We start from the raw sequence: 25,721 nt of genomic DNA, 5'->3' as shown, positions 1-25,721 counted from the left end.
ATGATAAATTTAATTATTCTAGCTGCTGTGAGAAAAGGCTATAAACAATCCGTCACCTGCAGGATCCTCACATGTGATAGCCTAGTAGCCGGGAAAACTTCTTTATGTTTACAGAGGTGACGTAATGACACAGTGCCATGCTTGAATGTCCCGCGAAAATCTACCCCTACCACTCAAATTAGAAAACATTATTATAAGCAAACAGTTGTGAATCGGCCTAAAGTAAGGCGATAGTTTGAACACCGACTGGTTATGTACTTGCTCAAATATTGATTTTGGATAATTTTTAACCAAACAAAGTTACGGACTGCAGCTTTATAGGGGTCATATGATGTTGCTACAAAGAACATTATTTTGTGTATTTGGTGTAATGAAATGTGTTTATGTGGTTTAAGGTTCAAAAACCACATTATTTTCCACATAATGTACATTATTGTTTCTCCTCTATGCCCCGCCTTCTGAAACACGTCGATTTTTACAAAGCTCATTGGTCTGAGAAGCGAGGTGTGCTCTGATTGGCCAGCTATCCAGTGCTTTGTGATTGGCCGAATGTTTCAAGCGTCTGATGGAAATGTTACGCCCCTCAACATATACTGTTATGGCGTATCCCGGTCAGAACACTGGCATGACAGGACAAAACCAATAAAACCCTTACAAACGAGGCATTTGCTGCATCCAGTGGGGACATAATTACTGATTATAATGACTTATACTGTCTTTTTACGCATTGCGTTGCATATTGTGCCGCGTAAACATAAAACCATGTCTGCATTTGTGATCGGAGAAACAACAAACAACAAGCCTACTCTACACTGCTTAAAACCAAAACTCATGTTTGAATCATCAGTGGCAAATCCTTTACATATGTAAACCTACTTACATACCATGAGTCAGACGTGCCAGACTGTCCTTGCAAAGAGTTATGGAATGGCCAGCGGCTTGAGTGAGCCGCAGCCAGCGGCTATAATGAGGAACGGCCGGCTAATTCGGTGAAGGAGCGGCCAGGGCTTTTGGCAACCACATGTGACGTGACCCTGGGCTGGACTCCACTTCGTCCACGGTGAGCGTGAAGTTGATGTATTTCCTCAGCGACCAGCACGGATCAGCTCTAGGCATGACGAAGCTGATATCGTCCTCTTTTGGAAGGTCAAACAAAGTAGTTTCACTTTCACAATGAAACACACAGCTTCTTCATGAAATGGCAGCTGCGGCAACAGCGAGAATAAAAGGTACGCCTTCTTTCTTTGCGTGAACATCTGGGCGGCGTTATGCAAATCTTCCAACATAGTGACGTAGAGATGTGGGGGCGTGTTAGAACGAGCCGTTTCAGGGGGCTTGGACGAGTGTTAACTTTTATAAAGAATATCTCTTTGGATTTGAGACTTTAGTCTTTGCAACTTTACAGATCTTCTTTATGCACCAAGACCTTGTAACACTCCAAAGAGAAAGGAAAAAGTGAAATCGCATCATCTGACCCCTTTAAATGCTCATGAAAAAGAACAAAACAAGATGGTTGTGTGCTTAACTGTGTGATATCCTTTGCCATAGCATATGTAATGTGTCAAAAAATACGAAGAAAATATTTTCAGGCCAGTATAAAAGAAACCACTCTTCATCTACTTATTTTGAAACCTGCTGTTAAAAAAAAAATATTAAAGCACAGAAACGATTTGTTTAAAAGAATATGTATAAAGGTCGATCTGGAGTTCTAGTGTTGAGGAAGTCGATATTTGATCAAACTGATTTGATGTCTTGAGTGGAACAGTCCATGTTGTGTTGGTGAGAGTTCTGCACACAGGCCCCTTTTAGCTGTAAAGTCTGAAGTGATGTGTCACCAGTGGTGGAGGCTTCAGACCGGTTATGGCAAGCCGTTTTAACATTTAATCTATAAACCACACTAGTATCTAATTAAACGTTACTAGTACTTATTTATTAGATACTAGTATTTATTCATTAGATACTAGTACACATTTATTAGATACTAGTACTTATTCAAAATGTTACTAGTAAGATTTTTTTATTTTACAAGTAAATTTTTTTTTTTTAATTGAAATTTTATGTGTTTGTTTTGGTTATTAATTAAGTAGGGTGAGTAAAAGAAGATGTTATTGGTGGTAAGAAAACAATTGTTACTAGTAGTAATTACAAAAGATACTAGTGTCTAACAAATATGTACTAGTACCTAATGAATAACTACTAGTATCTAGTAAATAGGGACTAGTATCTAATTAATAGGTACCAGTATCTATAAAAATAAGTACTAGTATCCAATGAATGCTTACTAGTAATATTTAAATAGATACTAGTCACTATTGCAATAATTACTAGTCAGAAAATAAAAGATGATATCAAAAGCAGAATAACTACAACTCCCTGTTCATTTGGAGATATCCTCAATAAAGAACTAGTGAGAATGTATTTGGAGATATCTTCATTCAAACAGATCATTACATAAACATGAGTACCTCTCCACCATCCAATTGGTGTTAAAATGGTTTAATAATATATTAATATGCAGAATTAATTTGATTGTTAAGTAGGGCTAACTGGCTTTGTATATTAGCCTATTTTGCTAATTGGTTACCATGGAAACACAAGGAAAGATTACAAACCTGTTGTCCAAAAAAAATTGTAATTATGTGTTTTAGTCCAAATTCACTTCACAACATCAATCGAGTCTTTGAAATAACTTATTTTTGTCATTTGACATGGTTTCATTAAACTGAATTAGGCAGAAATCTTATATTTGTGGCAATAGCCAAAAATACATTGTATGGGTCAGAATTATAGATTTTTCTTTTATGCCAAAAATCATTAGGATATTAAGTTAAGGTCATGTTTCTTGAAGATATTTTGTAAATTTCCTACTGTTAATATATCTAAACCTAATTTTTGATTAATAATAGACCCTTTTACAGCCCACGTGATCAAATAGTTGCGCGCGCATTTTGGCAACGGAAGTGGTGTTGTTACCCAGTGGTTCTAACGTGTTAGCAACTCAGAAAGTTTATTAAAACGGTTTCCCAGCATCAAAATGTCTGGTTGTTGCGTTTACGGTTGCACTAATCGATATTATATTCCACCAATGGGCTTAAATTTTATAGGATTCTGACAGGATCACGACTGTTTCAGAAGAACCGGCGGCACTTGTGGCTGCAGGCGATTAAATAACTTTCTCTGTCTGTGTTGCTTAATCCACTCGCGTAGCTTGACATGCATGTTATTCAGCTACTACTAGTCTACATCTACAGCAAAAGCTTAATGTCTTTGTCCATATAAGGGATTTCCTGGATCATCATTAGTGAGTCTCACTTGTGGAGTTTCTACGCAAGGGTGCCCTCTGGCTACGAGTATGAATAAAAAACAGATTACATTAATTGAGTACTCATTATTGCTCACAAAACCCTAATTTAGGTAAAAATAGTAAAACAAATATATATATTTTACGAACTTTGAAGTAAACATTTGCAAATCCTTATGTTTTTCTCCATGAGTGTGATTTAAAGTGAAAGTGAAAAGTGAAAGTTGTGACATTTGCCAAGAATTGTAACCCATACTCGGAACTGGTGCTCTGCATTTAACCCATCCAAGTGCACACACACAGCAGTGAGAAGTGAACACATCGTGAACACACACCCGGAGCAGTGGGCAGCTATATCCAGCGCCCGGGGAGCAATTGGGGGTTCAGTGCCTTGCTCATTCACTCCCCACCCACCTACAACTTCTGCCAGCACCGAGACTTGAACCTGCAACCTTTGGGTGACAAGTCCAACTCTTTAACCATTAGGCCACAGCTGCCCCCAGTTGTACAGTTGTACTTGATTTCATCAAGTACAACATGTTCCTGGATCAACATCCTTGTTGATCCTGGAACAACATTCCAATTAACCAATCAGAACTGAGGGATAACTTTTCATGAAATATCTGTTTTAGGCTTACAATCAGGGTTAGATGCTTCCACACCCTTATTAATCAGCTATCATTTCACATTGATTTTAGGAATAACTTATGGGTAGTGTTAGGTTTAGGGGTAGGGATTGGGTTAAGTCTATATTTTTGGACAGTAATGTTGATCCAGGATCATCAAAAGATGTTGATCCAGGAACATGTCTTACTTGGCAAAATCACAACGACCTGTTTTTTCTCCAGGGTAGAGAAGTGTATTTTTTTTTTTCGCAGTTATATATATATTATTATATCTATTCTTAAATACTCAGTTTTGTATATTATAATGAAATAGTGTTATTACAAAAGTAATATTCCTTATCTTTAAAATTTGGCCAAATTGTACAGCCCTACAAGTACAGCAAACCTGGTGTTTATTATTATTATTATAATTATAATAATAATTATTATTATTATTATTATTATTATTATTATTATTATTATTATTATTATTAACTTTTTGACCTTTTTTCCAAATTAAATGTTTGTATGAGAAACATAAGGTTTGGATTTTGTGTGCCCTGTACAGAACATTAATGTAAAAACATTTAGACTTTTAGAGTATATAGCACCATCTCTCTCCTATGTGTTTCTGGCTCATTAATATATGATTACCATACTGGGCAGAAATGCACATTTAAAAAGTACTATTATTTATTAAGTTCAGGATATTTCTGGTCTAAATAGTTACTAGTAACTAAAAAATAAGTACTAGTTCTATTTTTTCTTAACAAGAAGAGTATAATTAAATACTAGTCACTATTGGAAGAAGTATTAGTATCTAATAAGAACTAGTATCTAATGAATAAGTAGGCTACTCTTAACTTTACAAAAGACACTGGTACCAAAATAATAAACACTAGTACCTAAAGAATAAGCACTAGTAGTTAAAGAATAAGCACTAGTACCTACTGAATAAGTACTAGTACATAATGGAAAAGATACTTGTATCTAAAATATAAGTACTAGTACCATGAAAAAAGTTACAAGTACGACTTATAGATTAAATGTTAAAACGGCTTGCCACAGAGCGGTTCAGACGCGTCCGCTCGCTCCTGCGCTCGTTCAGCTCGCCCGCTCCGCTCCGTTCTGCCGCTCGAGCCGCTGACATCTTCACGCTTGCTTTATGAATCAAGGAGACTTTCTAACATGTCTACGAAGGCAGAACAATGTAAGTATTACGACGCTTGCTGATGTGTTATATATGGAATAATATATGGAATAAAATATGGAATATATAATAGAATCTCTGAATTTCGATGGGAGCGGCGATGTCTCGGCAGCAGTCAGAATGAGCGCATATGTGTTGATATAAACACTGTACAGTACGAACGGTAAAAATGTTAAGAGTTTTACAATAACAGCTGACGGTAAGGTTTCAGACTTAAATAATGATAATGTGGTGCAGAAGACAGAAGATGTGATGTCTCTTTTTCAAGGTCGAATAGTCAAGTCATCCCTGCAGTGAAACACAAGCTCGAGTTGTGGTTTAAACGCCGATTAACTGCATGTGTTTGTTCATCTAATCGTACTGGAGAGCAGGGTTATTTTGAGAAATCAGTTGATGGTTGATGTCTGTGATGGTGGAGATAAGCAGCGCTGTCTGATAGGGGGCGCCTCTTGCTTTCTACTGTCTGTCTTATTGACCAACAGTCTGTCCACCTCAAAAATAGGCATCAATGCAAACTATAGCGAATTATAAAACAATGCTAATCATTTGACTGATCATGCTGCTTAAATCAAACCCTTTCTGTTTTTGATGTGATCACCATAATATGTAACACTTGATCCTTATTGGATACATTATGCTTCATAGATCTGTGATCAATAACAGTAATCTAATGTAGGTCTAGTTTCACAAACTACAAACCACAACTACAACTGACTGTATATCATGCTGAGATGTAGATGAGCATTTAGTCTATAACTCAGCAGTCTCTGAGGGTTTATTCAGGTTTGTGCAGATCTGGCCTGTGGCTTATTAGTCTGGCTGTGAAAACAGTCTGTCATAAGACAAGATCCTGCAGCAACACACAATGTAAAAACTTCACATCATATTAAAGGACAAATGTTAAAAATTGTTCATAATATATAAAAAAAAATTGTGAGCACATAATGTTAGGTTTTTATGCATACTGTAAGAGGTTGTAATTATGTTATGGACTCATCATGGTAACTCATAATGTAATAATAAAGCATAATTCATAACCACGTAACCTAATAAAAGACATACAATAAATATTCATACAAAGCAAACAATACATAAAACATATTGTACTTCTTTACAATAGTCCTGATTTTTTTTTAAGCATTTTACATCACTAATAATCAGAAATATTCTGTTGTCTTTAACTCACACTCTAGTTGCTCCAAACCTGTCTTCATCATAGTGAACTTACATTTGGGTCCATTCCTCCCATGAATTCAGAATACTTAGTAGTCAGTATGGACTAGGGTTGTGATAATTTTATGATAGTTTAATGTCATTTTGGAGCTTGACAGACCCAATCCCTGTTCACTCTTATTATAAAGAAAACAGATATGCAGACATTCACACTGGTTTAACAGAGTGATTGTTTTGAGCTATTCGTTTCAATGAATTGGATCATTTATTCAACCATTGCCACACTCATGAAACAAACTTTTTTTTCTAAATGCTACTCCAAATCCATCATTTTCCTTTATGAAGTGATGAAGTCTGCTGCTGACAGCTCTGAACTGATCACTTCTCTCTTCCTCAGAAAAGTCTGATGTTATGATTATCCCACTGTAAGACAGAAAACAACATGATAAGAGTTAAAAATAGAAGCAAAACATCTTTACCCAGTGTGAGAAATAAGAGCGTGCTCCAGGAGTCATCATGATACAAGAGCTCACAGACGCTGTTCTGTGACACATCTGAGCTCCAGCGGTTCCTTCACTGCATTCATTTGTCCATCTGACAATCCAAACTCTCTGGTGTGGAAAAACTCACTCGAAATGGGAGCAAGTTAGAAAACATGTCTTCTTTCAGCTGTAATGCTGTGAAAATATAGATTTTCAGTTTCAGAGAGATGATCATTTACTGATTTCTTCATCAAACAGCACAAAGCAGCAGCAGCAGTGGATTGCTGAATACTATTAAATGTTAATTATGTGTCACTTTGCTCTTTATTTGTTTAGTTGGCTCTAAGATTCGATACTTGCAAGAGTATCACAACCGTGTGCTTCACAATATTTACCCAGTGCCATCGGGAACAGACATTGCAAACACTCTGAAATACTTTTCCCAGACCCTGCTCAGGTAAGTGCACTACACTTGAAATATAGGTGAAACACTGCAAATGTTGCCTTCTAATGATAGACAGACCTAGTTTCATGATTTCAAAGCAGATAAATATATCATCTTCTATCTAAATCTGATCATTCCTATAATCAGATATATGCAGGACCCTCATGCATGACCAAAGTACACATTTTGGATAAATTGTTTAAAGAGAGAGACTCAAACACTATCAGGGAAGTCCTGAGTCGAGTATTGTTTTTGTTTGTCCTTAATATTTGTCTTTTAAATGTCAGTAATTATAGTTAGCATTAGACTCACGAGTTCATGTTATGTGTAAGAGCTCTTCCTCATGTTCACATGTCAGTAGAAACAGTCTAATAAAGGTGCATGCTCGATGAAGCAGAGAGACCAAGTTTAGCATCTGAGAACAGTATGTAGTCGTGTGTATTTGTGATTCCTGTTATGTTTTTGTTTATCAGTGTTTGTGTGTTAAAGGATCTTTTTGTCATGAAGAGTTGATAATGAGATTATATATACTGTCAGTGATATGAAATACTGGATTTCCATAGTATTCAGTGGGTTTGAAATGTTTAGAAAGTTTTTCTTGTCGAGAATGCTGTTCATGTAGCATTCAGCAGCTGAACCACCTCTCATTCCCAGCCAAACAGGGCTGACATGTGTAGCTTTGATAACAGACAGTGTGAGAAATACTACACCATCCTGTTGTATGTAACGCACATCCAACTACGTTCTCCTCTCCCTCCAAGACCATCACAGACCAAATTACTGCTGAGGTAGAAGCTGACAGGGGACAGCAGACACAAACACCCTCCACATCCCTCCACAAACATGAGACATTGCTTTCGAAACCAGTGTATTCCTTTTCCATTACAGTTTTCCCCAGCCGTAGACTAGTGACATTTCTGTTAGAACTGAAATCCATATGCCTGTCGAACCATTATTTCTCTCCCCCGAAATGATACTGAGGCAGTATCATAATGTATTTACATACAGACATTCTTTTTGACGGTGCAATAAACATGTGTTGTGACCAGGGAGCTTTTAGTCTAACCTCACATACATGTTTATTACTGGCTGAAGCATGTTTCTGAAGTGTCATCTCTGTATCGTCCTCAAAACTAATTATTTCGAGATTGCTTTCATCTCTGACAGCCCCTCCATTGCTCAATATTTCCCATGTGGCTCTTTGGCCTCCTGATTGGCCCGCGCCGCCCGTCCTCCGGGGATTGGCCGCTCGGAGGGCGCGGCGCGTGCGTCTCAAAGCTCGTTCCTCTGGCGAAGTACGGGGCTGCCACTGAAAACATGCCATTTTTTATATTTTTGCTCCTTGTCACCAGATACGCATGAGATGCAGTGATCGTCGCGAGTTTCGCAAGCGTAAGCCTGCTTGAGTTTCGATCCAAACCAAAAGCCAGCTTTTCAAATGCATAGATGATAATGGCACGTCCAAAGCAAATTCCAAAGTCTGTGGAGACACTGCATCCTATGTGGGGAATATCTGGGTTTGGTTCTTTTCTACTTACGCTGTCTCTGTAGAGCCATTTCAATGTAATGTGCTGTTTCTTTGTGTCTTTGTTGTCTCTTTTTTTCCCCTGTTCCCCTCCCTCCCCCCACCCCTCCCTCGGAGCAGCATCCTGTCCCGTACAGGCAGAAAGGAGAGCCAGGAAGCTTCCAATTTGGCCGTGCCCATGACCATGTGTCTTTTTCCTGTGCCATTCCCACTCACCCCATCTCTAAGACCACAAGTCAGTTCCATCAACCCTACAGTTACTCGATCCCTCCTTTACAGCGTTCTGCGGGACGCCCCGGCCGACCGGGGTGGTGGCACCCAGCAGAGTCGGGAGGTTCAGATCTCAGATTACCCCTCACTGGACTATCAGGGGCTCTATGCCACCCTCGTCTCCTTGCTTGACCTGGTGCCCCTGCTGCAGCACGGTCAGCACGGTGAGTCCTGAGCACCACCTCCCTCCTGGAGACACATTTCTGAGAGGATCAGAGGAGAGAGAATATGGTACTGATTGTAAAACACGTCACTTGAAATAAGGATTGCTGCTAGATGGGCGATGATTTCCAGCCAAACAAATGGGCTCAGTCTTCTAAGAATCAGTTCCGCCACGGCGCACTTGCTGTCGGTGCCTGATGTTCACCCAAAAATCATCATTCTGTCATCATTCACTCACCCTCATGCTGTTTTTCTGCTGTGGAACATAAAAGAAGATATTCTGAGAAATGTCTTTCTCATTCAAAAGTCAATGGTCAGTTGAAGTCAACTGGTTACTAATATTCTTCTAATTTCTTCTTTTGTGTTCTATAGAAGAAAGCCATTCAGGTTTAGAAGAACATGAGGGGAATAAATACTGACAGAATTACACATTTTTTTGGTGAACTCTTACGTCTTTGAGATCCTCTGTGTGTTTCTCAGGAAATGAAAACAATCTAAAAAATAGAATATTGCTGCAGCTTATTAATTAGCCAATATTTGACAATTTTGAGATTATCAGCAGCTGTCAGACAGTTTTATCTCTCCTACCTGCTGGCAGCTAAATTAAATCAAAGTATGCCATTAATTGCTTTCGTTTTACAATTACTTATCTGAACAATGTGCACGAGTCTGAACTTCGTTCTTCTATCTCTGTCATCTGTCATTCACCATAAAGAGCTTTGACTGGATATCAACATTATCAGCACACAGTAACATACAGTATTACAGTATTTCATTATGCAGCATTTGGATGCATTCTAAAGAAAACACAAAGCTTTAAATATCATTGTACTGTTTAGAGATGAGTTGGTAAAGGTGCATGAATCTCTAGAGGACATAGTGCTCATTCATTCATCTGTTTGTCTTTCAGATCTGGGACAGGCCATATTTTACACCACAACATGCCTCCTGCCTTTTCTTAGTGATGATATTCTCAGCACTTTACCGTACACCATGATCTCCACTTTAGCCACCTTCCCTCCTTTCCTGCACAAAGACATCATAGAGTACCTGAGCACGTCCTTCCTGCCCATGGCCATATGTGAGTATACAACTAACTGTATTTATGTGAATATGAGAGATGTTTCTTCAAAGAAAGAGTCAGAGACTGACTTCAGTATCTGAGTGATCACATTGTGCTTCCAGTAGAGCACATTGCTGTTTTGATTAGCAGCAAGCACTAATGAATGCAGCACCATGTGACAATCGCTCACTGTGAATTAAGAAAATGATTTTTGTGTTGCAGTGGGTTCGACTCGAAGAGAGGGTGGCGTTCCAGCATATGTCAATCTGTCTGCCTCCTCCATGCTGATGGTCGCCATGCAGTACACTTCGAATCCAGGTACATACGCATTTATCAGCCTACAAGTTACTTCTGTAGTCAGTCACTGATGGTTATTTGCAGACGTCTCTATCATAGTGTAGCTTTTTCAGTACACAGTCGGGTCTGGGTTCTAACTGTTTCTCTGCTTGTCTTCAGTGTACCACTGTCAGCTTTTGGAGTGTCTCATGAAATACAAGCAGGAAGTATGGAAGGTATGTTTCGGTTCTTCATGTCTTTTTGGAGATTTTTCCAAAAGCGCTTCTCACTGACTCAGAGATCACCATGTTTTTAAAGGATCTTCTGTACGTCATATCCTACGGCCCGTCCCAAGTCAAACCTCCAGCTGTTCAAATGCTCTTCCATTACTGGCCCAACCTGAAGCCTCCCGGTGCCATCAGTGAGTACAGAGGCCTGCAGTACACAGGTGAGGTGTTTGATTAAATTCTTCAAACCACTGTTTTCAAATGGTTCGTTTCAGTAAACCAGGTCAAAGCAATAATGTCAGCATGTCTTTCTAACATCTCAGCATTGTGGTTTACATGCTCAAACACATTTAAAGTCAGGCACATACCTGTATTGTGAATTATCAGTTCAGTTATATTAATTTCGGTTGTTTATTGTCATCAATGTTTTATTCAGTGAATGTGACAGGATAGTATTGATTAGGTCTTTATTAAGTTTTACTGTTCTACAAATAGATTAGGAACATCTCTGGTTACTTGACTGTAATCTTGTTCCCTGAAAAAGGGGAAGCACCTTCAGATTATACCTTTATCTGAAGAGATGACGAGCTTTTTCAGGGAACAGGGTTACAGTTAAATAACCTGAAACGTTCCCTATCAAAAGCTACACTCAGTGCTGCATTTCATAACACTAATGGGAATGGGAATACCAACCACGGCACACTAGAAAGTGTCTGGACCCCTTAAGGTTGTGTAGTGTGTACGCACATACACTGGAGAGGTCTCAGACATGACCTTGGGATGTTGACTTAATACATTGTGAGCCCAGAGTAGCATGAATATCCAAACTATAGAACCTGAAGAACATGTGCGGGGAGGACCAGACTAGCTGCAGGACCTGTAACCGAAGGTTGCGGGTTCGAAATCTCAGGTCTGGTAGGAACTGTCGGTAGGGGAGTGAATAACCAGCGGTCTCTTCCACCCTCAATACCACGACTGAGACGAGACCCTTGAGCAAGGCACCGAACCCCCAACTGCTCCCCGGACACTGCAGCAATATGGCTGCCCACTGCTCCGGGTGGGTGTTCACAGATGTGTTTGTTTACTACTGTGTGTGTGCACTTGGATGGGTTAAATGCAGAGCACAAATTCCGAGTATGGGTCATCATACTTGGCCACATGTCACTACACTTCAAAGCAGAATCTGCTGCGCAAATGCAGTCCGTCTTGACCATTTAAGTAAGCGACTACTGCAGTGTTGTGCACCTGCACTAGGACATGGTAGCCCTTAACTGCTGGAGGAAGTATTTCAAGGCCATAAATACAGCCATCATTTCGAGGCAAATGCTGTGCTGATCAAGAAGATGACCTCTCCACACCCCAGCCCGTGCGAGAAGGGTCTGTCATTAACTTCTTGTGACAAAAGCCTCTGAGCCACAACTGAAACGATCTCATATGCAGGAGGCCCAAATTCATCATCATGGATGCAGCTGCCATGAGACCTAGAAAAGTAACGGAAAGTACTTTCCTGACCTAGCCTAGCCTGATGTAATTCAGGGTGTTTAGAATGCATTCAGGAGACAGCTATGCCTGCAATGTGATCAAATTCCATATGATCCTTAAGTACGTTGTCCTCTGGGCAGAAGAGAGAACGTTTTACTTGCCACTGAGCCTCAAACCCAGAGACTTGAGATGAGCAATGACAACATCTCAGTGTCGGCATGCAAGCTCTTGAGACTGAGCCGAAATCAGCCAGTCTTCTATATAATTTAAAAGTCGTAAAGGAGCCAGTGCTGCATCCATGTATTTAATGTATATGTGAGGTGACAAGGCTAGGCTGAACAGAAGAACTCGATACTTGTAAGCTTTGCCCCTAAAGTGGACCGCAGGAACTTTCTGTGTTGTGGCAAAATTTCAATATCAATGTCTGCATCCTTAAGACTGATTTTCACTAACCAATCCCTGGACTGAATATGAGATACAGTAATTTTGATTGTCAGTATTTTGAACTTGTTTGTTCTGAGAAAGAGTTTCAAACTGCGCTCTCTTTCTGGGAGGGGAACAAGTACTATGGCCAGCAGTCCAGCAGAGTTGGCAACTTGTGTCAGCAAATGCATCTGCTCTGGGTTCACAATATTGGAGACCATGTTGTTGAAATGTGAAGCATGATACGCAAACTGTATACTGTATCCTTTTTCTACAGTCCTTACGACTCAAGGAGGGATATTTGGCTGCCAACCAAAGGGGCACTCATTTTGACACTTCAGTTTGCTGGGGGGGATGTTAAATGTTTAGTGTCCTGAAACATTTGCAGAAAACTTGTAACATTTTGCTGTAAGAAGCTCTTACTCTCTGTGGGAATATTTCTACAAATGATTGTAGAAACAGACAAATAGTCTGACGCGTTCGAGAGAGGTTCACTGATTGACTGATAGTTTTGATTCAACTGTCCCATCTGATTCAGTCTGATTTGGTGAACTGGTTGAAAGATTCAAAGAAAAGAACTGTTCAAAATAACGATATGTTTACAGACTGGACATCACTGCTCCAGTGGCTTGAGACAGACCTTCTCCTGAAATGTACACATTATTTGTCTGTTTTGTTCTTTACATCCCAGCCTGGAACCCCATTCACTGCCAACACCTCGAGTGTCAGAACTCTATTAATAAGCCGGCGGTGAAGGTACTGTAACTCTTTACCTCTGAGATTCTTTAATTTTGTTTTTTTGATACTATTTGCTTCGAAGTCTAGTCAAAATGCTGCAGATTTTGTGGGATTGTCGATTTTTTAGGGAGCACATAAGAACTTCAAAGCATACAAATGCCCAGAATCATTTCAAAAATACATCCCAGGAACTGATTCATTGTCTTTATCCCTGCAAATATTTGCTCTGTGTAATAAAACATAGAAACAGAGCAGGAAGAGACATGCTGTAACTCAATTACCAGGAGCCTGTTAGCGCTCTCGTCAAACACTGAGATGCAGAGATCAGTGCATGCACTATATGCTGTTTATTTTAGAAGATATTAAAAACCAACAGTTTGTTGACAGATCTAGTGAGGCTGTCAGAGAGGTAAAAATAAGTATTATAATTATTATGAAATGTCAAGTCAAGTTACCTTTATTTGTATAGCGCTTTATACAAAACTGATTGTTTCAAAGCAGCTTTACAGTGTTAAACAGGAAAATAGTTTGTCAGTAATGCAAGTTAAAGTCAGTTCATTGATGATTCAATCTCCGTCCTGCTTTCAGATGTGTATTGATCCAACGCTCTCGGTCGCACTGGGTGACAAACCTCCACCGTTATTCATCTGTGAGGAGTGCAGCCAGAGGATCACTGGGTAAGCTGCATTATTTCAGCAAACAGTTCATTGTGTGTCTGCTGCATTACTGCAGGGAATATCCAGAATCATACTCAGCCTTCAAATGTTAATCTCATCTTAAAGGGGTAAAAAGGTCCACTTTAATAAGGTCTTGCATTTAGTGAGGAAAGAAGAATGAAGCCCATGATTTAATTGTGTTTCTGGCTTATTTTACCCGTTTTGTTGTTTGTATCTCACTTTGATAAACTTTCATATTAAAAAAACAAAAACAAAGAAAGAAAGGATGTTTGATAGTACAGAGAGACATGAAGAGGATTGGGAAAGGATGTTGAGTTGGGACTATTGCGCATTATGAGCGCAGGCTGGGAAAGAGGAGCGGTCTGTTTTTCTCATATTAGATGATTAGCATCAGACCTTCAGCTTGAGAAGGAAATGTGAGAATGTTTGTGTTCCTGAACTTCTGTGATCTTTCACAGTGATCATGCTGAGTGGCTCGTTGATGTGCTTTTACCACAAGGTCAGTGGCACATCCTTATTTTAAAACTGTAACTGCACACACTCATGTATTTACTTACAGGAATATTTCACCCCAAAAATTATCATTCTGTCATCCTTTACAATAAGGTTCAATTTGATATGATTAGTTAGTGCATTAGGTACCATGAACTATCAATGCACAACTTTACAGCATTTATTAATCTAGATTAATGTTAAAATATAAATAAATGATTGTTAATTCATGTTTGTTCATTAGAATGTAAATTTATACTTGAAATGCTAGAACGTTTTAGCATATGTAGAAAATCACATCACCCCAGATGAATAAATGCTGTAAAAGGACAATTCATTGTTAGTTCACAGTAAAGTTAACATGTCTTATCTTATTCTTATCTTGTATTATAACAATGCCCCTTATGATTTCATCCTTACAGCTGAAATTTCTGCTATATGTCAGAAGAAGGTGAGCTTGGTGTGAGGGAGTATGGTTGTGTGTGTGTGTGTGTGTGTTTGGTCACGTGTGTCCATGTCATCATCTTTAGGTCACCCATTATCAGCTCATTTGTGAACTAGCACATCTCATCTATAAATGCTGTACAAATGAAGAGCCATTTTCTGTTGGCTGCTCCACATTTTCCTCTGCAGCTGATCAGATTAAAATGTCCACGCTGCCTTTGTTACTGAGTTTCTGAAGTGAACACTGAAGATACTACAGGAAATAAACGCGGTGTCCTGCTCATTACGTGTGTTTATGTCGTTCTCGTCCCTTCACTGACCCTCTCTTCCTGTCATCCGTCTCTCTGTGACAGAACTGCAGCTCTCATGTCAGGCGCGCCGTCGTCACCTGCTTCTCAGCGGGATGCTGCGGTCGCCATGGCAACCGGCCCGTGCGCTACTGCAAGCGTTGTCATGTCAACCACCACAGCACCGAGGTGGGGGCGTCAGCGGAGACGCATCTGTACCAGACGTCTCCTCCGCCCATCAACACACGCGAGTGCGGTGCCGAGGAGCTGGTGTGCACCGTGGAGGCGGTGATCAGGTGCGGCGCCACCGCCTGGACAAAACACACTCAGCACCTGCTCCCTTTCAGTACAGGATTTTCTTTCATAATGTCAGACAGAAACAAAGCTGTTAGGAAATTGAGTCTCACCAAGTCTGCAGTTAAAATACTCTTGACAAATATGGATGGGAATAAGACATAAAAATAGATACAAAAATATTAATACACTGGCAGCCAAAACGCTTGCAATAATTAAGATTTTTAGATGTTTTGAAAGAAGCCTCTTCTGCTCATGAAAGCTGCATTTATGTTATTTATTTATTTATTTATTTATTTATCAAAGCTGAATTTTCAGTATCATTATGTCATATGATCCTTCAGAAATCACTCTGATATGCTGATTCACTCTTTTTCAGAGCGTGTGTCAAGTTGAATAACATATATGTTAATATGAAACAAGCATTAATCAGTGTGATGTAATGTCACTGTCTCCCGCCACAGTCTGCTGAAAGAGGCAGAAATCCACGCGGAGCAGCGTGAGTTTGAGCTGAACCGCCGCCGTCAGATGGGTCTGTCTTCATCCCATCATTCCCTGGACAACCTGGAGTTTGACAACAAAGAGGACGACCAGCACGACCAGAGACTGCTTAGTCAGTTCGGCATCTGGTTCCTGGTGAGAAGCGCATGTGTGCACACTGTGACCCTTATGGTCAGATGACGTGTTACATAAGACATCATAACACCGTCTGCTGGCAGTCTTATCACAGCTAGAGGTGGCTGATAATAAGCATCAATATTCATCATGATTTTTATTGAAAAGTGATTAAGGGTGCTTTCACACTTGGTTTGATTGCTGGGCCTGAACCCGGGTTTGATCGCTCCCTGCCCCCGCGAGCAGAAATTAAATTCTCTGTGCTTGCAGTGCATCAGTCACTCAGCAGGGAAGCCAGTGAGTAAACTCATAAATACACAGTTTAATCAATTCATATATTATTAATTGCGGCTCACTTCCGTGATTGCGTTCACATCAGAAGTGAACTGTACCCCGCTGTTTAGGCGGACTCGGACACAGTTCAGGAAACAGCGTTCACATTATCCAAAACACGGGTTTGCACCAAAAGTGTTAGTGTGAAAGCCACTTAAAGTGCTGAAAAAACAATGGGCTTTATGGTCATTTCCAAAGTATCAGTAGACACATATTTGATTAATTTCTGAATGTTTATTTCTGCTGTTTCATGTAAGCAATCTTATTGATTGAAAATAATGATAAGTTCAGTTCTTGAGTCAGATGTTGATTAAGCAGCTGATTCAGTGAGTTCATTCTGTGAAGGACTCAAGCAGTAAATCCTGAATTCATTTCCTTGTGTCTCATTTTTGTTGCTATATTTTATCTCATCACATTCTGTTCATACTGAAAACTCATATTCACAACTCAGATAAAGACAAAAATTGGTAAAATATGATTTAAATGCACTGAAAAATGTATATATCTGTTAGCAAATTACTACCAGTATGTGTTTTTAAAAGAATAGTTTATCCAAAAATGAGAATGTGCTGAAAATGTGCTCTCTCTCAGGTTAAGATCAGGATGAGTTTGTTTCTTCATCAGGTTTGTAGAAATGTAGCACTGCATCAGTGTCTCATCAATGGATGCTCTGCAGTGAATGGGTGCCGTCAGAATGAGAGTCCAAGCAGCTGATAAAAACATCACAATAATCCACAAGTAATCCACAGCACTCCAGTCCATCAGTTAACATCTGGAGAAGACGAAAGCTGAAACAAATCCAGCATTAAGATGTTTTTAACTTCTAACCATTGTTTCTGGCTAAAATATGAGTCCTCTTTTTTTCTGCACTCACTGCAGAGCATACATTGATGAGACAGTGATGCAATGCTACATTTCTACAAATCTGATGAAGAAACAAACTCATCCTGATCTTAACCTGAGGGTGAGCACATTTTCAGTAAACGTTAATTTTTGGGTGAACTATTGATTTAACCGGTGTATGACCCACCTGTAGTAGCAGCTTTTCCTCGACTGTGACGCTGTCTCTGTAAATGAGTAAACTAATGAGCACACACTCGATCAGGTGAGTCTGTGCACACCGAGTGAGAACACACCCACCGAGAGTCTGGCGCGGCTGGTCAGCATGGTGTTCCAGTGGTTCCACTCCACCGCCTACATGATGGACGACGAGGTGGGCAGCCTGGTGGAGAAGCTCAAGCCTCAGTTCGTCACCAAGTGGCTGAAGACGGTGTGTGACGTGCGCTTCGACGTCATGGTCATGTGCCTTCTACCCAAACCGGTGGAGTTCGCCAGGGTGAGTGAACCGGGCGCTGACGTTACTCGTGCATTGTGGCGATTGAAGCGTTCTGTGATTTCAGCGTCTGTGTGTGTGTGTGTGTGTGCAGGTGGGTGGTTACTGGGATAAGTCGTGCAGCACGGTGACGCAGCTGAAGGAAGGACTGAACCGCATCCTGTGTTTGATCCCCTATAACGTGATCAGTCAGCCGCTGTGGGAGTGTTTCATGCCCGAGTGGCTGGAGGCGATCCGCACTGAAGTTCCTGACCATCAGCTCAAGGAGTTTCGTGAGGTCCTCAGGTACACGACACACCAGACACGTGTCCTCTGTGTCCAATAACACATGTTGCCATGGTGACACCTGTCAGTGTTCCCATCGCCTCCACCTGCTCAGTGAAGAGCTTCATATCAGTGTGTTTGCTCACCTGTCACACGCACACACAATGTTTCTGTTCATTTCGTGTCTCACAAAGTCAAAGCTGTTTCACTGATCTTCTCTGAGATGAGAGGGTTGTGAGATTTTGAGGAGGCACAGTTTTATTATTTTATCTCACTCTTTGTTTTGTTTTCTCCGCAGTAAGATGTTTGACATTGAGTTGTGTCCGCTGCCCTTTTCCATGGAGGAGATGTTTGGATTCATCAGCTGCAGATTCAGTGGATATCCAGCATCAGTGCAGGAGCAAGCGCTGCTGTGGCTTCACGTGAGCACACACACACACTCTCTCAAACACACTCTCACACACACACACACACACACACACACACACACACACACACACACACACACACACACACACACACACACACACACACTCTCTCAAACACACACACTCTCTCTCTCTCTCTCTCTCTCCACACACACACACACACACACTCACGCACACACACACACACTCTCTCTCTCTCTCTCACACGCACACACACACGCACACACACACACACACACACGCACACACACACACACACACACACACACACACACACACACACACACACACTCTCTCAAAACACACTCTCTCTCTCTCTCTCTCTCTCTCTCTCTCACACACACACACACACACACACACACACACACTCTCTCTCTCTCTCTCTCTCTCTCACACACACACACACACACACACACATTATTTTTCTCTCTCTGTCTCTCTCACACTCTCTCTCTCTCTCTCTCTCACACACACACACACACACACACACTCTCTCTCTCTCTCTCTCTCTCTCTCTCTCTCACACACACACACACACACTCTCTCTCTCTCTCTCACACACACACACACACACACACACACACACACACACACACACACACACACTCTCTCTCTCTCTCTTTCTCTCTCTCTTTATCTCCATAGCCAAATCTCAGAAGGCCAGACCGTGATTCATGTTTTATGAATTGTTGAAATATTGGTGTCCAGTGTGCCGTGATCCTAGACACTGTACTGTACACTGTGAGTTTAAAAACATAGCCTTCATGTATGATATGAATAAACAGTAAAACATTATTTAGTATGTTTATTAATCTGTTTTTCTTGTGAGAAGGTTATATTGTCCTTGTTGGGACATTTGGACTCCACACACCACTGTATGACAGATTTAACAACATTTGAGGCTGTGTTGGTCGCTCTCCTCATCTGTCTGCTGTCTGTGTATCGCGTGTGAACAGCTGCGTCTCTTCCGCAGGTTCTGTCAGAGCTGGACATCGTGGTTCCTCTGCAGCTGCTCATCAGCATGTTCTCTGATGGTGTGAACTCACTGAAGGAACTGGCCAATCAGAGAAGAGCTCGAGCCGCAGACCTGTCAGGAAACGCAGGAGTCCGCAGGGTAACACAGTGCTCACATCCTTCACCTCACCAGGTGTTCTCGTCAAAAATGACCAGCCTTTTTAAAATTGCTCAAAATCTCTCATTATGCTATAATATCACCAAATCTTACATTCAATTCGCCCAGAACGGATCTTTTGTCAACTTGTTTTCTCTCCATCAGCATAGATTTTGTATTTCTTTTTGTTTATGCTTCTCAATGTTTGTGTGGAAACAGCATTATTTGTGTATAATTTTGTCAATGTTCACTCTAAATCTGAGAAGCATAAGCTCAGATCAATGATGACTACCATCCATCAGCTCCAAAAACAAATACAAAACCTGTGCTAACTGAAAGAAAAGAAACTGACAAAAAGATTGAATCCAATATTTGGTAAGAGTAAAGCATAACAACAGATTTATAATACATTTTTTTGTAGGCCATTAATTTTTGATCAGACACACCAAAAGTGTAAAAAGGTAGGATAAAAAAATCACAAAAACGTACATAAATGATCAGCATTTTTTAGGAAGTTGTGAAAGTGAAAGTCGTGACATTTGCCAAGAATGGTAACTCATACTCGGAATTGGTGCTCTGCATTTAACACATCCAAGTGCACACACACAGCAGTGAGAAGTGAACACACACCCGGAGCAGTGGGCAGCTATATCCAGCACCCGTTGTCATCTTGTGTGAGCAAAGTCAGTAAGTTTTAGTCCATTGCAATAACACTGACTAGCATTTTTGGGGAAAAGAAAATCCTCTGCTGGTCAAAATGACTGAAACACAACATGAGGGTTAAGAATGTGGCATGCAGTTAAACATGTTTGTTGCGACAGAAATCTGAAAATTACATGTGATCTACTGCAGTCCCTCCTTACTGAGGGATGAGGAGACTTTTTTACCAGATGAGTGAAAAGGAAACTCTTTTCTCAGATGTGTCAGTTTTTTTGTGATATTTTGTGGTTTTGGAGGTGTGATGACGGTGGATGTGTTTCCGCCGCAGGTGAGTGTGGTGTCTGACCCCGGCAGGAGAGGGCAGCATAATAACCTGAGTCCGTTTCCCAGTCCCTTCCGGAGCCCCTTCCGCAGCCCCCTGCACTGCAGCCCCTTCAAGAACCTCGGCCACGCCGCCGGAAACTGTGCCCTGGACCTGGACTGTGATGATGACGACATGAACCTGGGCTGCTTCATCCTCATGTTTGACCTGGTGCTTAAACAGGTGAAGTCATTCACACACAGAGAGAGATGAAAATGAGAGTGAGACTGAGGCTAGCATAGTTTTCTGAAGATACCTGATGCATGTTTACGTGTGTGTGTAGATGGAGCTGCAGGACGAGGTGCTGGTGCTGGGTCTGGAGAGCAGTCTGGGGCGGGATGTGGTGGGCATCATCAACAGCGTGCTGCAGGCTCCGTGGGGTGGATCGCACACCTGTCAGAAGGACGAGAAGGCTCTGGAGTGCAGTCTGTGTCAGTCCAGCATCCTGTGCTACCAGCTGGCCTGCGATCTGCTGCAGAGACTGACGCCGCGCGAGGAGACTCGACTGGTGGTGAGACTCGTCTGTTCTATCGCTGGCTCTGCATTGACCTCTGTTGTCTTTATACTGAGCTAATGATACTTTAAAGCCCTTCCACTGACTCGTACAGCCGAACCTTTGCTCCTTTGGTAGGGATTCGTGGTACTGTTTTAAACTGATTTAAGTCCAATAGGAGCTTTTCAGTTACCCTGGGCAAATTTTCATCATCATCGGCCTCTCTTACATGTGGGATCCCACAAGGATCCATTTTGGGACCCACTTTGTTTTCATTGTATATGCTGCCAATTGGATCTGTTTTTAGTAAACATGGTATATCTTTTCACTGCTACGCTGATGATATGCAGATTTATGTACCTGTAAAGAAGGAAGGCAACTTTTTAGAACCTCTCCTTGCATGCTTAAAGGACTTGAAAACATGATTGGCTGTGAATTTTCTGCACTTAAATGAAAGTAAAACCGAAAGTATTGTTTTTGCATCCTCCAATGCATCTGGGTCTACTAATACTGATTTAGGCCCTTTATCTATCTATGGTAAATCCATGGTAATAAACTTTAGTGTTACTTGTGATGATGCCTTGAAATTTGACAAGCAGATCAATGGCGTTGTTCGATCTGTTCAATCCTTTTTCAACTAAGAACACTGGCAAAGATTAAACCATTTTTATCCTTTTGTGATTTTGAAAGAGTGATGCATGCTTTTGTGTCTTCCCATTTGGACTACTGTAATTCCCTGTATGTAGGGATTAGTCAGTCTACAGATTGTCCAAAATGCCGTTACAAGGTTGTTAACTGGTTCTCGGAAACAGGACCATATCACTCCCATTTTGTCATCTTTACATTGGTTGCCGGTCCGTTATAGAATTGATTTTAAAATCTTGCTGTTTGTTTTTAAATCTTTAAACGGGTTTGCTCCATCTTATATTTCAGATCTGTTGCTACTGTACACTCCATCGAGATCTCTTAGGTCTTCTGACCAGAAACTTTTGATTGTTCCTAGGTCTAGACACAAACAGTGGGGGGACCGTGCTTTTGCAGTATCGGCCCCAAGGCTTTGGAATAGTTTGCTTTTACACATAAGAACTGCCTCCACATTGGTGTCATTTTGGTGTCTTTTAAGTATTTTTTTTTTCTACAGGTTCTTTTTTTCTAAATGGTTTTTTTTGAAAATGTTATTCATTTATTTATTTATTTATTATTATTTTTTGTGTATATGTTGTTTGCTTATTTATGTTTTTAGAATCTGTACATCACATTGGTCAACTTGTTGTTTTGAATCGTGCTTTAGAAATAAATTGCCTTGCCTTGTCTTGCCTTGCACATCATCACCGTTACCTGAGACATGTTATATCATACTAGTGTAGAAAAACATTTAGATACGGTGACAGACAGAAACCTTTGAGTTACTAACTTTGACAAATCCAGTACTTATTTCATTATTGTCATATTAGCCCGCAACCTTATTAAAAGAGTAGTTCACCCTTAAAATTTACATTAGCTGGAAATGTACTTACTCTCAGGTCATCAGAGATCAGGATGAGTTTGTTTCTTCATCAGGTTTGTAGAAATGTAGCATTGCATCAGTGTCTCAGCAATGGATGCTCTGCAGTGAATGGGTGCCGTCAGAATGAGAGTCCAAAGAGCTGATAAAAAGTTGTGTAAAGCTAGGCAGTCTGATGTCTTCTTAGGCAGTGAAACTGATTGTTCAGTGTGAAAGAAGCATCAGACGGTTAGGACCAGAGCCTGCCAAACCTCACGCAAACCTTCTGCTTTTTTACACTTCATCACATCATATTCCTGAATGTAATATAGTTTTAATACATTAAGCATGAATGTAATATAATTTTCCCACACACACAGATATAAATGATAAAGATGAAGAGGTTTTTCACTGTCGTGTGTGTTTGACAGGAACCATCCGAGTGTCTGGAGGAGAGTTTGGTTTTCCCTCAAGCTGAGTTCAGTCTCAAATCAGAGAATGGAGCAGATAAAGCAGACGCTCCGTCAGAAAACCCCGGCAGTCACAATCCCTCTCCTGAGATTCCGCGTATGTGCAGCGCTTCAGTTACAGTACACACCAGCTCCATTTCCAAAAGCCATCACTGTTTATGTATTGATGTCATCAAATATTCATACGTTATTCATAGCCATGTATCAGGGCATTACATTTTCTGTTTCTGTGTTCTGTTCCCTAGCATTAAAGAATAGTGCAGACAGGAAGTTCTCGTACCTACAGCTTCCTGTTTCTCTCAAGCTTCTGTACACCATTCTGCAGGTACACGTCTCACTCGGTTCATTCGGGCTTGTGTGGCGTTCATGTGTCTCATGAGTCTGCTGCGATGTTTCTTGTAGGAGATGAGTAAGTTTGAGGAGCCAGACATCCTCTTCAACATGCTCAGCTGTCTGAAAATGCTGTGTTTGCACGGAGAATGCCTGTATCACGCCAGGAAAGATCACCCACAGTTCCTGGCCTACATACAGGAGAAGATGCTCATTCCCAGGTACCATTATAACAGTAAACACACCATAACGCTCCGTGACATACGGTTAAAATCATATCTTGGCAGATTAGAGTCAGGTGTGTTTCTGTGAACAGCACGTCTCATGTTCAGGTGGCTGATTGTTGTTTGTGTCCAGCCTGTGGTCCATGCTGAGGTCAGAGTTCTGTCAGCTGGCGGCTCTGTCCGTGCCGCAGCTCCTGCACGCGCTCGCTCTGTCCCACGGCGCTGATATCTTCTGGAGGCTGGTGGACAGCAGCTTCAACAGTCAGGACTGGAAGATTCGCTTCGAAGCAGGTCTGACTGCATCCACATCCACACCTTTCTGTTCATTTGCTAAAACACTTTGCTGCCATGATTAGCGCTCGGGCTCCTGGAGCACTGCGGGATTAACTGGAGCTCTTACGGTGATTGAGAGAGAGAAGCTGTGACCTTGAGCTACAGTCAGACATCCACAAACACAGACAGGACCTGTGCTGATAAAGAGGATTGAAAGGCTGTTACTGACGCATTGTGTAAAGGGTTCATCATTTACTGCTCACAGTGTGACCATGTGACGAGTTAGTGCTGTTTGTGAATGTTGAAATGACTAACAATCAAAACTGTCAGCAGCAACTACTTAATCTCACAGAAAATCTGCAAATTATTACTAGTGCTTATATTCAGGGTTAGTGATTTGAGTAAAAAATGCAAACAAAGTAAACTAATACATAAAGCCAACAAATTTAAACAGGAAACAACCAAAAATAACACCGAACCAAAATGGATCACAGAAGAGAACCAAGAAAGCTTTAATAATTCTCAGCAGGTGTTCAGCGTATCGCATCTCCACACAGCCGGCTAAAGCAGAACGGCACACCAGTGTCATGGTGGCCAATTCATAACAGCATTAAATGAAAAACAACAAATTGCAAGACACTCAAGTGGCTAGAAATAAAAAGCCTTTAACAAGTGGGAGTGACTACAAACAATCACTTCACGCACAAATAGATTGCCATAAAATATATGAGCATAATCAACAAACAAAAACATGCACAAGCAGGACAATTATAGACATGGTGAAGAATCTATCTCTTCTCCAGGAAGCGTAGTTCCTACTCTGTGTCTGTCCAGTACCTTTCACATTTTAGACGACCTTTTAGTCTGTTAGCACCTCATATCATCCAAGGGACTGATCCGGTTCCATCATGATAGATACTTACAACCATGAATGTGCTCTTGTTAGTCTCTGTGGATTAATGATTTATACACAGAGGAAAGCTGTTTAAAGCCAAAACATACTCTTTCTAATTTTTAATATAATAACAGTTGTAGACCATCAGATGATTGTTGATGTTAGATGATATTGTTTCAGTGGAGCGCGTGGCCGTCCTGTGCCGCTTTCTGGACATGGGCTCGATCACTAAGAGCCACGTGCTGAAGTATTCTCTGGCTCACGCTTTCTGCTGCTTCCTGGCCAGCATTGAGGATGTGAACCCCGCCGTGGCCACCAGAGCTCGCCTGCTGCTGGACTCCATCAAACGACCCGCGCTGCAGGTGACAGAGACCTGATCGCACCAGTGTGTCCATGACCTCATGAAGGGACCGGGACTAACGTGTCTTTGTGTGTCCTCCACCAGGGCCTGTGTCTGTGCCTGGACTTCCAGTTTGACACGGTGGTCAGGGACCGTCCCGTCATCCTGAGCAAACTGCTGCTGCTGCACTCGCTCAGACAGGAGATCCCCGCTCTGAGCTGGGAGTTCTTCGTCAACCGCTTCGAGACGCTGTCCCTCGAGGCCCAGCTGCACCTCGACTGCAACAAAGAGTTTCCCTTTCCTACAAGTGAGTGTGCTTCAGTGAACTGTTCACGTATACAGAGTGAGTGTAGAGTCTTTCTGCAGGTCTTAATTCCCCATCCACAAACTAAGGCCTTAAAAACGTCTCAATTCGGAGCAGAAAGTCTTAAATAGTGTAACTGAAAAAAAGAAATCTGATCTAAACATCCTTAAATCAGTATGCATTTGCTTGAGATGCGAAATGAACATATGAAGTCTTGCTTTCTGAGAA

The 25,721-nt window shown here is 41.1% G+C and overlaps 2 protein-coding genes across 3 annotated transcripts in view; one reads left to right on the top strand and one right to left on the bottom strand.

Moving 5' to 3' along the window:
- LOC109061160 (CDAN1-interacting nuclease 1-like) overlaps window positions 1-25,721 on the bottom strand; it is a 790,471-nt gene that overhangs the window by 331,637 nt on the left and 433,113 nt on the right. The gene's annotated exons all lie outside the window — the stretch shown is intronic.
- LOC109108293 (protein unc-79 homolog) overlaps window positions 4,985-25,721 on the top strand; it is a 38,149-nt gene continuing 17,412 nt past the window's right edge. Inside the window, exons 1-25 of the mRNA XM_042774523.1 lie at window positions 4,985-5,116; window positions 7,108-7,228; window positions 8,862-9,175; window positions 10,084-10,254; window positions 10,459-10,554; window positions 10,693-10,748; window positions 10,831-10,960; window positions 13,336-13,400; window positions 13,971-14,059; window positions 14,518-14,558; window positions 14,974-15,002; window positions 15,349-15,578; window positions 16,041-16,212; window positions 17,630-17,860; window positions 17,952-18,142; window positions 18,420-18,543; window positions 19,523-19,663; window positions 20,649-20,864; window positions 20,965-21,192; window positions 23,089-23,224; window positions 23,373-23,452; window positions 23,530-23,678; window positions 23,815-23,972; window positions 25,030-25,211; window positions 25,295-25,496. Of these exons, the coding sequence (XP_042630457.1) occupies window positions 5,095-5,116; window positions 7,108-7,228; window positions 8,862-9,175; window positions 10,084-10,254; window positions 10,459-10,554; window positions 10,693-10,748; window positions 10,831-10,960; window positions 13,336-13,400; window positions 13,971-14,059; window positions 14,518-14,558; window positions 14,974-15,002; window positions 15,349-15,578; window positions 16,041-16,212; window positions 17,630-17,860; window positions 17,952-18,142; window positions 18,420-18,543; window positions 19,523-19,663; window positions 20,649-20,864; window positions 20,965-21,192; window positions 23,089-23,224; window positions 23,373-23,452; window positions 23,530-23,678; window positions 23,815-23,972; window positions 25,030-25,211; window positions 25,295-25,496 (3,574 nt within the window). The 5' untranslated portion in view covers window positions 4,985-5,094. The remainder of the gene's footprint in view (window positions 5,117-7,107; window positions 7,229-8,861; window positions 9,176-10,083; window positions 10,255-10,458; window positions 10,555-10,692; window positions 10,749-10,830; window positions 10,961-13,335; window positions 13,401-13,970; window positions 14,060-14,517; window positions 14,559-14,973; window positions 15,003-15,348; window positions 15,579-16,040; window positions 16,213-17,629; window positions 17,861-17,951; window positions 18,143-18,419; window positions 18,544-19,522; window positions 19,664-20,648; window positions 20,865-20,964; window positions 21,193-23,088; window positions 23,225-23,372; window positions 23,453-23,529; window positions 23,679-23,814; window positions 23,973-25,029; window positions 25,212-25,294; window positions 25,497-25,721) is intronic.

The sequence above is a fragment of the Cyprinus carpio genome, chromosome A17, assembly GCF_018340385.1.
Source record: "Cyprinus carpio isolate SPL01 chromosome A17, ASM1834038v1, whole genome shotgun sequence".
NCBI classification, from domain to species: domain Eukaryota; kingdom Metazoa; phylum Chordata; class Actinopteri; order Cypriniformes; family Cyprinidae; genus Cyprinus; species Cyprinus carpio.
This window is presented reverse-complemented; position numbering and strand designations above follow the sequence as displayed.